At 40.0% G+C, this 16,206-nt stretch overlaps 1 protein-coding gene and 1 long non-coding RNA gene across 3 annotated transcripts in view; one reads left to right on the top strand and one right to left on the bottom strand.

Moving 5' to 3' along the window:
- The first annotated feature begins 5,030 nt into the window (after nt 1-5,030).
- Nucleotides 5,031-6,500, top strand: LOC118598670. The gene is made up of 3 exons (XR_004947760.1): nt 5,031-5,069; nt 5,171-5,395; nt 5,482-6,500. It is a non-coding gene; the product is annotated as an uncharacterized LOC118598670 (long non-coding RNA).
- Nucleotides 6,501-10,657: 4,157 nt separating this feature from the next.
- nek7 (NIMA-related kinase 7) overlaps nt 10,658-16,206 on the bottom strand; it is a 57,631-nt gene continuing 52,082 nt past the window's right edge. The window contains exon 10 of one of the 2 annotated variants that reach the window (XM_024278881.2): nt 10,658-14,515. In XM_024278881.2, the coding sequence (XP_024134649.1) occupies nt 14,405-14,515 (111 nt within the window). In that variant the 3' untranslated portion in view covers nt 10,658-14,404. The remainder of the gene's footprint in view (nt 14,516-16,206) is intronic. The other variant, XM_036211554.1, reaches the window with a different exon arrangement.

Below are 16,206 nucleotides of genomic sequence, written 5' to 3'. Positions count from 1 at the left end.
GACCTCAATTGCAGCAGCCAAGGAAAGTGATAAATATGCTGATCGTGACAATAGGTCAAATAAAGCACCAGTTCAGAAAGACAGTTCACCTCTTGGTTTGGTCCAAAAGGTGAAGGAAATTTTGTTTTAAAGAATGTCGTGCAGTACTATAGAAAATTTGGGCTATTTGACCTGAACTTCTTAAATTAGATGTGCATCATGTAAGGGGTAATACCCGACAAAGTGTGCTTTATGAGAAATTAACGCACAAAGTGGAGGCCTGAGCCGTCCGACGAGGTTACTTGTGTAACTCTGAAGAGTTGTATCAATGTCCACACATCCCTGGACCTGATTTACCAACCACAGATGGAAGCTATGTCTGTTAACCTTATATAAAAAGTTTATTTTACATTTGAAACAACATTTTCCTTAACAAATCCCCAAAATCTGCAAATGAGTTTTTAATATTCAAGAACTCTACTTTGAAACTTAAGTTTTAGAAGTAAAACGACAACTTAAATATTATTAATATTATTTAGGCTATCTCGTTGTGATACTTCTTATATTTTATGATTAAACTCTCAGAAGAAGTAAGAATGCTGAGCTGAAAGTGGGTCTCTAAGTCTGTGTGGCTTCTTGTTCTGCGCTGCACCACAGAAAGTTATCTTTGGCTTTGATACGGCACACTTATTACGAATACTTATTACTATTTTGTATTGTAAATATATTAGTTTTCATTTTAATAATTACCCTTTAAGTAAACTAATAATAATCTGTGATATTTTCTTAAAATGGTTGCAGTATTCTTCAAATAAATGTAATTAAGATTTACATTGCATATCTGATAAAATCTTAAACAAAAACCCATTTATCTTCTTACCCATCTTGAAATTGCGATGATTTAGCTGCTCATTTTAAAAGTTACATTTAGGCCTAAAGTTGCACCATATTTCTGTTACCATCATTTATTTGACGTTATAGTTGTGTGTTTAAAGGTCTTGTCATGGGTTCTCTGCAGATGGCTGTCTCACAGTTATGTGCAGCTACTTTCAATCTTTAATTATGGTTTGTGGTATTTCAGGAGCTTGCGCATTATCAATACTGTCCGGATGTTTTGCACGTTTCCTGTATGATATGCTTCACATGTGCTTTAGTTAAGCCTCTGTCTTTCTTCTGCGTGTAAATTTGTATTTTGGGCTTCTGTATTCATATGTTGCTAGTTTCTACAACTCCTTAAAGCATTGATAGCTTAACCAGGTCAAACTTTGACCAATCAGGGACTTGGATGTAGTAGTGACGTATGGATGGTGTTCCATTTATTCACAGTGGACCTGTGCAATTTTTTTCTAGTTAATTTTATACGTTTTTCTAATTTTTATAAAATAAATTATGACTGAATTTAAAGGATTTAGAAATAAAAGGAAGATCTGGTAAAGAGGAAATCCTCCTTTTTATAGTTTTGTTTCAGGAGTCAGAAAAGCAGATGATTTGGTGTCCATCTCACCTACATTCAGTTTCGTCCATCCTCTCAGTCTGACAGCACTAAGAACCAGACCTCACTTGCACTCACCAGAACACCACGAATAACTCCTCAGATTTTAAACATGTTCCTTGTTTAAGGGGCAAGTCTGTGCCATGACCAGTACAAAACCTGTTTCTTCAAAAGAAGCACCGAAAAAAAAATGCCTTGCTGTTTTGAAAGGTATAGGAAGAAAATTCAGACTCCAGGTTGGAAACATTTCCCTCTTTTAAGGAACAAAGTGCAAAAAGCTTTTTTTTTTTTAATGAAGCCAGAATATATCTGATTGCAAAATCGTAAAAAAAAACCCTCCTTGAACCGCCACCTTAACGTGGTGGAGGGGTTTGAGTGCTTGGGTCAGGAGCTATCTGTCGGGGGCTTCTGCCCCTGGTAGGGTCTATCATGGCAGACAGGTCCTGAGTGACGAGCCAGACAAAGAGCGGTTCAGAACCCCTTGATGAGTGACAACACCAGAGATTCCGCTACGTCGCAAAATTGGAGTCACCAGGGCCCCACCCTGGAGCCAGGCCTGGGGTTGGGGCTCAGAGGCGAGCACCTGGTGGCCGGGGCTCCTCCCACGGAACCCGGTCGGGTCCAACCCAAAGGAGCGACGTGGGATCACTCCGCAGTGGGCCCACCACCTGCAGGGGAGCTCTAAAGGGGCCGGTGCATTGGGGTTTGGGTGGCAATTGAAGGCAAGTGCCTCGTCTGCCCAAGCCCCGATCATGGAATTTGGCTTTTGGGATGTCACCTCTCTGGGAGGGAAGGAGCCTGAGCTGGTGCGAGAGGTTGAGAGATGCCGGCTAGATATAGTTGGGCTCACCTTCATGCACAGCCTACGCACTGAAACTCAGTCCCTCGAGAGAGGCTGGACTCTCAACCACTCTGGAGTTGCCCATGGTGAGAGGCGGCGGGCTGGGGTAGGCTTACTCATGAGCCCCCAGCTCAGCCGCCAAGTGTTGGAGTTCACACCGGTGGACGAGAGGGTCGTGTCCCTTCGCCTTCGGGTGGGGGACATTTCAGTCTCTGACTGTAATGTCAGCTAATGGACCAAACAGCAGTCCGGAGTACCTGGCCTTCTTGGTGTCTCTTGGAGGGGTACTGGAAAGTGCCTCAACGGGGGACTCCGTCATCCTCAGTGTGTGTTTTGTTGTTGGACTTCTGTGCACGTCATAGTTTGTCCATAACAAACACCATGTTCGAACACAAAGGTGTCCATCAGTACACCTGGCATCAGGACTCGGTCCTGGGAGTAGTTTGGTAAGGACATGGAGAAGGACTATCGGTTGGCCTCAAAGAGATTCTGGCAAACCATCCGGCACCTCAAATGGGGAAAGCGGTTTTCTGCAGGCACCGTCTTCAGTGCAGGTGGGGATCTTCTGACCTCAACTGGGGACATTATCGGTGGAAAGAATACTTTGAGGATCTCCTCAACCCTGCTGACACGCCTTCCGTTCCACCCCAGTGTGGACAGTCCCACACTGGGGTGGAACTGTCCATCACCCAAGCGGAGGTCACTGAGGTAATCAAAGAGCTCCTCAGTGGCAAGGCTCCGGGGGTGGATGAGGTTCGCCCTGAGTACCTCAAGTCTCTGGATGTTGTAGGAGTGTCTTGGCTGAGACGTCTCTGCAGCATTGCATGGCAGACAGGAGCCGTACCACTGGACTGGCAGACTGTGGAGGTGGTTCCCCTTTTCAAGAAGGGGGACCGGAGGGTGTGTTCCAACTACCGGGGAATCACACTCCTCAGCCTTCCTGGGAAAGTCTATGCCAGGGTACTGGAGAGGAGAGTCCGTCCGATAGTCGAACCTCAGATTCAAGAACAACAGTGCGGTTTCCGTCCTGGTCGTGGAACAGTGGACCAGCTCTACACCCTCTCCAGGGTGCTGGAGGGTTCGTGGGAGTTCGCTCATCCAGTCCATATGTGTTTTGTGGATTTGGAGAAGGCGTTCGACCGCGTTCCCCGTGGTGTCCTGTGGAGGGTGCTCTGGGAGTATGGGGTCCGGGGAGCCTTACTCAGGGCTGTCCGGTCTCTGTACGACCGGAGCAGGAGCTTGGTTCGCATGGCCGGCAGTAAGTCAGACCTGTTTCCGGTGCATGTTGGACTCCGGCAGGGCTGCCCTTTATCACCGGTTCTGTTCATAGTCTTTATGGACAGAATTTCTAGGCGCAGCCAGGGGCCGGAGGGGGTCTGGTTTGGGGACCACAGGATTTCCTCTCTGCTCTTTGCAGATGATGTTGTTCTGTTGGCTCCATCGAGCCAGGACCTCCAGCATGCATTGGAGTGGTTTGCAGCCGAGTGTGAAGCGGCTGGGATGAGGGTCAGCACCGCTAAGTCTGAGGCCATGGTTCTCGACCGGAGAAAAGTAGTTTGCCCTCTCTCGGTGGGTGGAGTGCTCCTCCCTCAGGTGGAGGAGTTTAAATATCTTGGGGTCTTGTTCACGAGCGATGGAAGATCGGAGCGTGAGATCGACAGGCGGATTGGAGTTACGTCCGCTATTATGCGGTCGCTGTACCAGTCCGTTGTGGAGAAAAGAGAGCTGAGCCAGAAAGCAAAGCTCTCGATTTACCGGTCGATCTTCGTTCCAGTACTCACCTATGGTCATGAGCTCTGGGTTGTGACCGAAAGAACGAGATCCTGACTACAAGCGGCTGAAATGAGTTTTCTCCGGAGAGTGGCTGGGCGCTCCCTTAGAGATAGGGTGAGAAGCTCAGTCACCTGGAAAGAGCTCAGAGTAGAGCTGCTTCTCCTCCGCATCAGGAGGAGCCAGTTGAGGTGGTTTGGGCATCTGATCCGGATGCCTCCTGGACGCCTCCTGGAGAGGTGTTCCAGGCATGTCTCACTAGGCGGAGGCCCAGGGGAAGACCCAGGACATGCTGGAGAGACTATGTTTCTCGGCTGGCCTGGGAACGCCAAGGGGTCCCCCGAGACAAGCTGGAGGACGTGGCCGGGGAGAGGGAAGTCTGGGCAACTTTGCTCAGACTGCTGCCCCTGGAGCAGTGGAAGTGGAAGAAGATGGATGGATGGAATATATTTAATTGCAAAATCGTTAAAAAAATGCAATTATTGTCTAAACATTTAATAACATGTTCTTTCTTTTCATCAAATGTAATTGTGTCCTCCAGGGACTCCAGCACCCCCTCAGTGTGAGTACCACTTAAAGTATAATTTTTTTTTTTTTTTTTTTTGCTATACTTTGCTTTTCTATATGTAAAATAAACATTTATATTTTGGTTCCAGGATGTTTTTGTTCAATTGATCCTAAAATAAGTTGAATAAAACATTTATTATTACTAAAGTTGCCATAAAAATGTCTGTGCAGGTTCCTACAATGTCAAAAAGATCAAGTTTGGCCTCGAGTTTCAGATGAATTATGGGATTTTCAATGAATACAACATTTCTGTAAATGATGGAAACAATTACACATTTCAGTCCTGTGATCAAAGTTCGACCTGTAACATCACAGGTCTGAAGCCCTGTACTGATTATACAGTCATTGTCAAAGCTCAATGGAATGATAAAGAAATATCCTGTCAGAATTCTGAAAATACAGTGACCACAGAATCTGCAGGTGAGTACAAATACTTTATATTGCTCTGCTGTGTATCTTTACATCTTTAAATGATTAAGACACAATGTGTGTAACACAGAGAAACTATTTGTGTGTTTCAGCTCCTGATGACATTAAAGTCAGCAAACACCGCCCTGGACATGTTTGTTACCAAAGTGATTGGGACATCAGCAATTCTCAGTCAACACCAGACAGAAATAAGACTGAGATGTCTGATGGATCTGTCTGTTATAAACTGAAGGAGGAGGACTTTTGCTCAAGTTTCACTGTGGATTTCAACTCAAAAAGCTGTGAAACAATTAAAATCACCAAAGACATCACAATCGGTATGTAAAAAGAGATCTCATTATATTTGAAGTGATTTTATTTTTAAATCTGATCTATTTTCATGTCATTTTTTCTTCTAATCTAGATTTCATAGATCCAGCTGAGATAGATCAGCCCAAACCAACAAAACGTTCGGGAAAGATTGAGCCAAAGTTACCTCCAAACTGTAAAAGATTAACAGTAGAGTACACCTGTTCAGGTGAGCAGACAATATAAATGAAGACTGTGACTCTAGAGTAATTATTTTAATGATCTTTAATCTAAAATTATGTAGTTTTAGTTCAAGAGGTTTTTGTTCTCTGTGTGATTCATTCTTAAATAAATTATTTTCTCTGTATGTGACCAAGTTTAATTAAAATGCAAACATATTTTTTTTCCTGCAGAAACCAGATATTTTGGAAAACAAATGAATCCGTCTGTTCTGGAGACCTACACTAACTACAACTGCACTGGAGAAATCAAGAATGAAACCTTTGTTTTTATCAGAACTCCACCTGTCATCTTTAACATTGACTGTGGTACGTGGATGTTTACTTCATCACAGTAGAATGAAAGCACAGAAACATCTTATAGACTATACAAAAATTACGGTAGAGGTTTCAACAATTGTATGTTTGTTTTGTATTTCTCTCTTCTATTGGATTGATATATTAAATAATTAATTCCTTGCTTCCATGCAACTACAACTTAACTTTTTTGTGTCTTTTGTTTTAAAGGTGACCCTGTATTTCATCCTAGAGGATATGGAATAGGTGGGTGATCATTTTTACCTTTTACCTGGAGAATCATGGTGCTCCCACCGCTCAGTGGGAGCAACGGCTGAAGTTTAATCATTTTTTTCTTTTTTTCCTTTTGCTAAAACTTTTACTTTTGGTGACAGAATCTCGATGTTTTTGTCTTAAAAGAAAGTTAAAAATATTATTGCTTCCTTTGTTGCCATTATAACATTTCAACATTTCTGAGCAGGTTCCTACAACATCATCATAAGGAGTGAGTTTCAATTTATTTTTTATTCAATAAATCCAAAATAAAGACAAAGGCAGATTTATTAACATTTATTTATTTTAGTGTGTGCATTCTGTTGTTATTTAGGGTCTAATTTTCTTCACAATTGTGATGAAGAGGCAGAGGCGTTTAGATCTATTTGCAAACGGGTTTAATAACAACCAAGAAGAGAGGGGCAAGGCAAAGGCAGGTCAAGGTCCAGGCGTGGGTCGAGGCAGGCAAGAAACTGAGTAGACAGGCAGAGATCACAAACCAGGAGGAGAAACAAGGAGAAACGCTCAGAAATGTATGCCAGGGAGTACAAGACTTTGCAATGAGGTGGTGACAGCAGGCGGATTATATACTGGTGGTGATGAGGTAGATTGGGAACAGCTGAGGGGATCTGGCTGAGGGGGAGACTGCTGAGAGTGGAGAGGAAGTGCAGGGTCAGTACTCAGGTGAGGGCTCCCTCTGGTGGTCAGATGTGGTGCCTGATGGGAGAATCCTGACAACAATGGTCGGATTTGGACACTAACACAAATCCACTCAAACACCAACTTCTCTCCATAGTGTGTTAAATTTAAATGCTTTTGTTTTGTTTTTTAGGCGGCATCGATGCTGAGATTTTCTTCATCTTCTTGATTGCGACAATCAGCTTCATAAAGCACGTTAAGTTCTTCAAATAAACAACACTTATTATCTGTGCATATTTTTTTACTTTTAAAAGCAAATAAATGAATGAGACAAATTTTCACTAAAGATGAATTACTGCAAACTTTTAACTTTACAACAAATCAACATTCATAATAATACATCTCTGACCATTCTTCCAAAAATCTTTTAGTTTTCGGATTCAACGTCGCGGTGAAACTGAAGACAGGATGTGCAAGTCAACAGCAAGTGAGTGAATTTCAAAAGAATATTATGTCTTTTTAATGTGTCATAAATGCACTAATTTGTGTTCATGTTTTATGTTATTTTTGTAGTTTATACCAATGTCCCTCATCTGAAAATGCCATGAAGACGTTAAGGAAGAGAAGAAGGATCAAAATTCTGCCTGTCTTCCATTTTTCAGGTTGTTTTTTGGAAATGTCATGGAAATTATACATTTCATTATGTCTCATCCTCTGAGTCTTGTTTTCTTATTGTCAGAACACCCTGAGCACAATGTGTAAACATTTTGATTTCATTAGAACATCTTGTTCATATTAGATATGGCATTTACGCTCCCGTCTGGAAGCTTCCGATTAACTGCTGATTATATGACTGTATAAAATGTGAGCGTCCTTCATCACAGATCAGAGCTCTGCAGACCTCTCCGCCATGCTCGCCAACGTGTACTTTTCTCTGCTCTGTTTAATAAACTTTCATGAAAACGTTTGACATTTCTTCATTTCATCGGATCAACAAATATTCCACCACAGAAACATTTCTTTAGATTATCATTGGAGTTTGTGCTTTCCTTTGTTGCAAAACTGAAACCAGCTTAGTGCAAGTTAACCAATAATGTTTTTTGTGTCTCTAAACAATAATGAGACATACTTTCATTTTTAGTTCTGTAGTACAGTTAAGTCTTTAGTACAGAGTTCTCTCACTATATTGAGGTTCATCTTTGGTGGTCTTGATCTGATTATTTTCAGCACAACTTTGCAGGTTTTTATTAAACATATAAATTGTTTTTACAATTGTTTATTTGTGCGTGCATATTCTTCATTTGTGTATGTGTAATTTAAGTTTTGGACATAACTTTGGATTTGTGCGTGCTTAATTCTTGATTTGTTACTCATATAATACGTTTTGTGTATAAGTAAAAAATTATAAAATTAAAAAAAAATACATGCACACATTCACAAATTAAAATGACAACAGCTTGAAACTAATATCACACACAAATCTTTAACATTATGCACGAATCGCCTCTTACGCACAGATCTGTCTTCAGACTTATTTCACGTCTCACCAGGGGTGAAAGTAGATTTTTTGTTATGATTTGTTATTGTTAGAAAAGCCACCTGTCTTCTTCATCCTCTCCTTTAGCAGATTTGGTCTGATCATCCTCATCCTCACTTTGATCTTCATTTTAAACATATAATTCATTTTTCTCTGCCTGTTTTTGCTTACTTTTTCTTTGAAATAATTTACTGCTTTATTTCATCATGTCACCATTAACTTTTTCTATCTTGAAATAAACTTATATTGTATTTCAACTGACCGATCACAATATTGATAAGAAGTTTATGAATCATGTATTGTTGTTCTTGTCCCGTTGTACCTCTGTGTAGTCTACTCATCAATGATCAGGAGAATTAATTGAATGTTCCCGAGCCAAAAATCAAACGTACCCCATTACACACGCTTCCGCATTGGACTTGTTCATAGACAGCTCGGTCTTGTTCCCGGGTCGTCGCACACCGACGCCTGGTTCAACGAGTCAAATTCGGCTCCAAAAATAGGTCCCTGAGCTTGACGCCGTAGGTGCGTGTGGGAGGAGCTACCAGCTAATGTTTTTAGCCTGATCGCTACAGGGAGCAGTCTGTGTATATCTCAGTTCCAATGTATGGAAGATAATGTTGAGAAATCAGTTTTCTTTATTGGGAAGAGTTCTACCAAAACATTGGTAATAACGTCTCCGTGTCTGGGTTCATGAGATCATTCAAAAAATCCCCCGGTTACAGGAGCTTCAATCTGCTCCGGAGGCAAAGTCTGTATGACAGGCACTTCCACTGTGTTTCTGTGTCTCTGTGACGCAGTTTGAAGGCTCACGGTCCAGATATTAACCCGACAAGGGGAAAATAGAGAGAGAAAAAAAAGCAAATTAGGAGACCTTTTATTATTGTTTTTATGAAAATAAGACAAATATTATAAAATTTAGAAGGCTCAAGCAGACTGCCTCCTCATCCCTCTGCAGCATTGTGTCTACCGGCATAACGAACGAGCTCCGCTGGCCCCCAGTCTGGCAGTCTCTTGTGAGGTTTTCCCTCCCGGATCCCTTTAGAAAAACTGAAGGAGGTTTCTGTGGAGACAGAGGTCTGGGCAGGTTTGGTTAGGCTACAGTCAGATAACCCAAAACGCCACAGTGTGGCAACCTATATGTACGTTTTCTATCAAATTCAGCAGGTGGTCGTGCAGTGGCATTCGTAATATTACACACACGCTGCAGAGGTTTTACAAAAAAGTTAAAATTTCACGGCGACCAGATCATGTTTCTATGAAAAATGAACATCGGTCAGTGACCACTAGGGCATTTTGTGCTGTGGCGGTTCAGTGACAGGCAGGGATGACATCATTAAAGCGGGTGTCATCTGGGCGGCCACATGTTGATGGCAGTGGATTTCTGCATATCTATAATGCCATGCAAAAAACAACAATGCAGCCATTCTTTTTTCTTTAAGTTGCTTCATTTTAGCTTCACTTACCTTGACTTTAGAAGAAGTTGGTGCTTCTGTACATCTGAAATTGTACTTAAAGTTTGGCAGAAACTTTTCACTCATGGACTGTACATCTTGCATTTTGAAGTTTCTAACTTTTTCTATATGGGTTAAATTAAAACCGCAGGATCGATTTGGAAAAAAAAAAGTTTTTGAACTCTTGTATTGCCCTGTGGCTGAAAGGATCCAATCCAAAATTTGAATCAAGTTCTCATTTATTTTTAAACATACTTTTGAATTGCAGAGCTGCACTGCAACAAACTTAACATTTAAAACTCAGCTCTCTTGTGCAAAAGAATGTTCTCAAAGGAGTTAAATCTGGATTGAAAAGGTTTTAGTTTTTGATGTAATAAGGCAAAGTGAATCCTTAAAAGGTAACTTAAAACTACATTTGCAGTAATATTTTGTTGTCCTCAGAATATTACCTAGACTTACATGGTATAGAAATTACGACTGTGTCTATTAGAAAAATCGATTATGATATTTCGTTTGGTGATACTTGTATCGATATTTAATTAATTCTTTATAAGCGTCTTTCGGGGTCTTACCTTTGTTTTCCACCCAAACCACTAGTTGGCAGCACACTGAGCCTCCTTTTTGTAAGTCATATTAAAAATAAATTAAATACATTTTAAAAATAGGTAATTGTTCTTGTACAGTCTTGGGATATATGGGGATATGTATCGTGCCACCTCGTTCTCTTTCCAAGACACACCCATAGTGTTGATCACACCTATTTAAACTGGCTGTTTGTAAACTTAACTCTTTTCTATGATTTACAAACAGTTTTCGTTGTGTCTTATTTACAGTAGCAAATACTTGCGCATAAAAGCTTCAAATACTTCCATCTCAAAGGAATTTAAAAGCTTTATTAGATTTAGTTTGAATACAGGGAGTGTAATATCTATATTTGACAAAAAACAGAAAAAAAACAAAAACTAAAGACACGAAGACAATAAATATTAACTGCTAATATTTTTACTTTTTAACACCAATCTCCAAGGGCATGCAGAGAAGTATAACAGCTGGTACAGACACTGTCACATAGAACATACAGACCCACAAAATCATCAAGAAAAAAAGTGACCCAATACTTAAAGTGACACAGCTCTGCGAGTATTAAAACATCCCATTTGTAAAGATTCAAATAATAATACAAATCTCCACTTTTTCATGTAAACAAACGTTCTGTCTAGCTTTTCTTTTCTAACTAAATATGGTTCTTTGGTTCTGTAAATGCATTTAGGTGCTTTTATTTCCCCCAAAATGTGCCAAAATACAAAATAGTTTGTTTTTAATCTACTTTACCATTTTTTCACTCCTGTACCAAATCACAACATTATTTCTAAAATCTAAAAAGTGCTTTAAAGCAACAGTTCCCAGACATGTTCAACATGACACTGAAATGTGTGTTTTCGGATGCTCTTAAACATGAGAGCACTGAGAGACCATCATCAGAACCATGACCTAAATCACAGAAAGCGAAAGAAACACTGAAATAAAATAAACAATTTCAGTGATGTAAAAAAAGAAAGAAAAAATAAGCAAATAAAAACATCAAAGCGCTTTATATGCTGTAAATCTGCAGACTACTGTTAAACACATTATTTTCTTGCATGTTTCGGGTATAATTGAGTTTATTATACATATTGGAAAGAAAAAAAACATCATATATAGAGCGTCTTGAAGGTTCCATAAAAATTTGACAGGGTTTTCTCTGTTAAAAGACTACTAGACCAAAAAAAGTATTTCAAATGTTTTACTTTGTTTAACATGCTTGTTATGGCGGGTTCACAGCGCACGCGGAACGGAGGCCGCTTCCATTCAGTGCCCTTGTCAATCTATAGTGTTGTTCACACCAGATGTCAAGTGCCGTGCAGCCATCGTTTTACCGTTTGGGAGTTATTCGTGTCAATTTTGGCAGGAAGTTACACCAGGACACACGGAAAATCCGGTCAATTTTTGAAAATATAACCAATTTTTCCACAATAAAATACAGCGATCATATTTTTGTATCTAAACAGATTAGAGATTGAAAACAAACAGACGCATACAACGTGGTGGGAAAAGGCAGAGAGCATTTGGCGACAAGTCCAGATGGACAACATCAAATGAATTGTAGAAGTGGAGAAGTACAGGGATTCATACGACCCCCACCACGTTCTACAAGGACAGCATGGAAAAGGACAAGTGTTGGGAGGCTGTGGTAACTTCTTGGTAACAGGAACATGGTGTCATATTTTTAAGGTAATGTCCTTACCCATGATGGCAAAAAAAAAAAAAGCAGAAGCGCCTGTCGACTGTCACGGAGAAATACATGCCTGGTGTGAACTGGAGGTGAAGCAGATATCGTGCGGACTCCGCTCACTTCCGCGTGTGGTGTGAACCCGGCGTTATATCCAGCATGCCTGATAGTCCAGAGGTCATTAATGGCGCCCTGGTGTAAACCCTTTCACTGGATTCACTATCAATCCTCTTTTCTTACAAACAAAAGGTCACCAAACCATCATTAGATGTTTCTTTTTCTTCTTTTACTACAACACATTTTCCATAAAATGGCTTGTTTTTCCCCTTTTTTCTTTTGGTTGCTTATTTTCTATTAGACATGCACAATTAAAAGAATATTACTTGCATATAATTCTGGTTTCAGAGGGGGTCCTTGGCTAGGCTTTTGTGGTACAACTCCAGGCACAAATGGCAAAACACAAAGAAAAGATCCATCATCACCTGATATAGTTTAAAGCAAGATGGATTCAGAATGTAATACGACAGAGTATTAGGGTCACCATAAAAATAAGTAAACAAAATTAATATACGTTAATAAAATTGTAAAAGTATGAGGAGAAATCTACAAGAATAGACTTGTAAAATTATAAGTAAAAACTTTTTCAAAGATAAAGTTGCTCCATCCAGATTACTTGTTGACTAAATCCATCAATGCAATAATTTATGGTTATGCCATATAATAGTTCTAATGCATTTGGCTTAAGTATAGCCCTTTAATTATTTATCTTTTAAATTATAAATTATTCTTATACAATTTAGCCTATTTTCATAATTTTACAATTTTATTCTCATTTACTTATTTATTGTTGACTGTTATGGTGACCCTAATACTACGTCGTACATATCAAACTACAAAAATAGTCTCCTAAATTTGTTTCTATGCTCTCCCATAATTTCTTTTCGCCAACACCCCAAGACACCTTGTGCTTTGTTACAGCAGTTTGCGAAGCTTAAGCTGAGGAGGAGACATGTTGGTGACAGAAGAAAGGTAAACACTAAACACATCGAACTGCCTCTTCGTTGCAGAGTCTCCATCTACGGGCTGTCAGACGTACATGTTCTCCCTAAAACACGTCTGCTCACTGTCCTCCAAAGACCCTTTCTTCTCTAATACATTCATTAGACCCCATCACCCTCCAATACCAGAGTGAAAAGTGGAACACTTCTTTTTGTCTAAAATACTGCTACTCCAGTTGTAGCTTTTTTCTTTTTGTTAATTTTTCTGCTGTTTCACAAAAGTAGTAAACAAGGCCACATTTATTAGTAAAACTTCTACCGACTATTGGTCGTATTTTAAAATTGAAATAATTTTTATTTTAAAAGCTGCTGAATAATGGACGGTTAAAAGGACAAAACAAGCATTTACAGTAAAGCATATTCTAAAAATAAAAAAAGGAGGCTGTTTGAATGTTGATACTGACAGAAATACGAAACCAACGCTGATAGGGCTAATTCTTCAACAGAAAAAATATACATTAAACTGTTAATTTACCTTCCAATTGTAGAAAAAAAAGTTCTAAATTCTGGAGGATGAGAGCCATCTGTCAGTAAATGCTTTTAAAAACCACACAGAGGAGTGCTGACAGTTATCTCTAACTGTCTCAATAATGGACGTACAATAAACGACTTCCTCACTGAAAGTTGAGTTACTAAGTGCTCAACCTCATGACCTGGCCCTTCTATCAGATTAGTTCTGATGGAGTGTAACCTCCTTCTTCTGCTGTGCCCCATTTCACCTTTTTATTTTATTATTAAATCCTAATTATACACATTTCACTGCAGTTCAGGTTTGCAAAATCAAATTCAATCAGCATCAGAAAAGGCTTCATTTCATGGTAAAGAAACAAAGTCTTCGGAAATGGTTTTTCTTGGACGCAAGGAAGAAAATGGCTTCATTTATACAACTATAGTGTTGATGAAGTGAAAAGCTATTTTACAAACTAAAGTTATAAGGTGTTCCGAATCTCCGGATAGGTAAACGAACATGAACACATCGCTGTGAGTGAGGTGGACACCAGGCTGCATCAGCTGAGACTGTGTACGTTTGCAGGAAATAAAAGAAAAACAAGTAATATTTCTGTTATACCGACAAATATCTGAACAGCTGAATTTTGATGTGCAGCCCTAGTGTCAGTCTTTTTTTTGTTTAATAGTCTTAACAATAAACTTCTAATACATGTACTGTCACAAACAACCAAAGTGTAAACCCTTATACAAAAGCTGACAGATGTGTTACAAGTCCAGCATGAAAAGCATGAAGGGAAAAAGAAGGAAGGAGTTCTGCGAGGCATAGTGTGTGTAACTCGGGGCTTATCTGCCCTGCGTCATGTTCCGCATTTTTTTGGCAATGTCGTACACGTAAGTGATGTCCGGCCTCTTCTCGGGATCCGGGTTGATGCACGTGTCTACCAAGTCCCTGAGCTGGAGGGGGAGATGGAGGAGGGAAGGATATAAGAAAACATACAGTTTATGGTTAAATATAAAAACACTTTAAGGGATTTTAAAGACCCACTTTGATGAAAATAACGTTTTAGTCTTTAACATGTTCTTGTGACATTTTTATGATTAAAGTTCCACTCCAACTATACTTTTTTTGATTGTAAAATAATTCCCAGGGGTTTTTAGTTATGATTATGTAGTTTTTTGCCAGAATCAAAACTCCTGTGTCGTCTTAGAAACAAAATATTTTATGTAGAAGAGCATGAGCTCATTAGAAACTTGCCTCTCAGTTCAGTGTTTGCATGGAAGTCAGCCTTTCGCTAATTTCCCATCAACCCTTTGTTTACGCTCTCCTGCTAGCTTATAACATTGCAAAAAAGGGGAGGGGGAGCAATATCGTGACAACAGTTTTGAGTTAGATGGCAGCTCAGATGATGAAAATTAAGGATCTATTTGTCTGAAGTGGATGCTTCAGAAAGGAGACTTTAGCAGTTGTTTCATCATAAACCTGAGTTTTTTTTAAACCACTGGTTTTTATTTGCTCCTGATTCAACACGACTTAAATACACTAATACTCAGAAACGTAGTTTTGATCTTAAACTGTGTTATTTTTGTCCTCCATCATGACAAAAATGCTACAAGAATTTGTTAAAAACACCTAAAACGTGATTTTCATCGAAGAGGGTGTTTAAGATATTTGAATTTATTTATTGATATTTGAATTGAACACAGAGGCAAAATTCCAATGAAAGAAACTTTGTCCCTGAAATGGAAACAGGTTTTTTGATTTTGGCTAAAAATTGAATAATCATAATTAAAATAGTGCAGGAAACTCTTCTAAAATAAACAGGAGCTGATTTTTGTGGGCTTGATTTATGATGTAAACAAAGCAACAGGTAAGCAGGATCTTCATCCTGGTCTGCTGAATCTGCTTCCAAGTCAAACCCAGCACTCCCTTCGCTGCCCCTCTACTGCCATCCAGAGACGCCACTCACATTTGAAGCCGAGTGAATCAGCTGACTTGAACAGATAGACAGGCTTGCAGGCTTAACTGCCACTGCCATCATTAGAAAAAGGATAATAAAAGATGCAGACACACACACACACACAAAAAACATCTCCACAAAGTCGCTATGGTAACTGTCTGCCAACTTCCTGTCCGCTGTTGCGTGGCACCGGCGTCTCATCAGCCATTGTGCATCTCTGCGAGTATGTGTGTGTGTGTGTGTGGCGGAAACTGGGAAAAAGATGCAAATTCAGACGGTCTGAGAATTAGTGGCACAGAATGGAGGAGGAGGGGGGGGGAGTTAGGCGATGCAGATATGTAAAATATTCATGCACGTCTTTGCATGGCAAGTGGAGTTGGGGGGGTGTCAGGTGGAGGAGGGTGGAAGACAGCAAAATAAGATTGAGGGTGGGGGGGGGCATAAACTGAGATTGTTAAATGACACAACAAAGATGAGCAGCTGACAGTTTGCTGCCGATCCTTCAGGAGCATTGTTTACATCCAGACAGGCGCTGCAGGCACCCCCCTCATCTCCATCTCTCCATTGCCCCGTCTCTCGCTCTATCATTCCTGCTCTTCTTCGCTTTGTCTTCCTTTCTCCTCGATGGGGGTGACATGTCGGGTAACGCTTAAACTCAGCATGGTGTGTGTAGAACCAGAGCTCTTC

Source organism: Oryzias melastigma, linkage group LG4 (assembly GCF_002922805.2).
Source record: "Oryzias melastigma strain HK-1 linkage group LG4, ASM292280v2, whole genome shotgun sequence".
Classification (NCBI taxonomy): Eukaryota; Metazoa; Chordata; class Actinopteri; order Beloniformes; family Adrianichthyidae; genus Oryzias; species Oryzias melastigma.
This window is presented reverse-complemented; position numbering and strand designations above follow the sequence as displayed.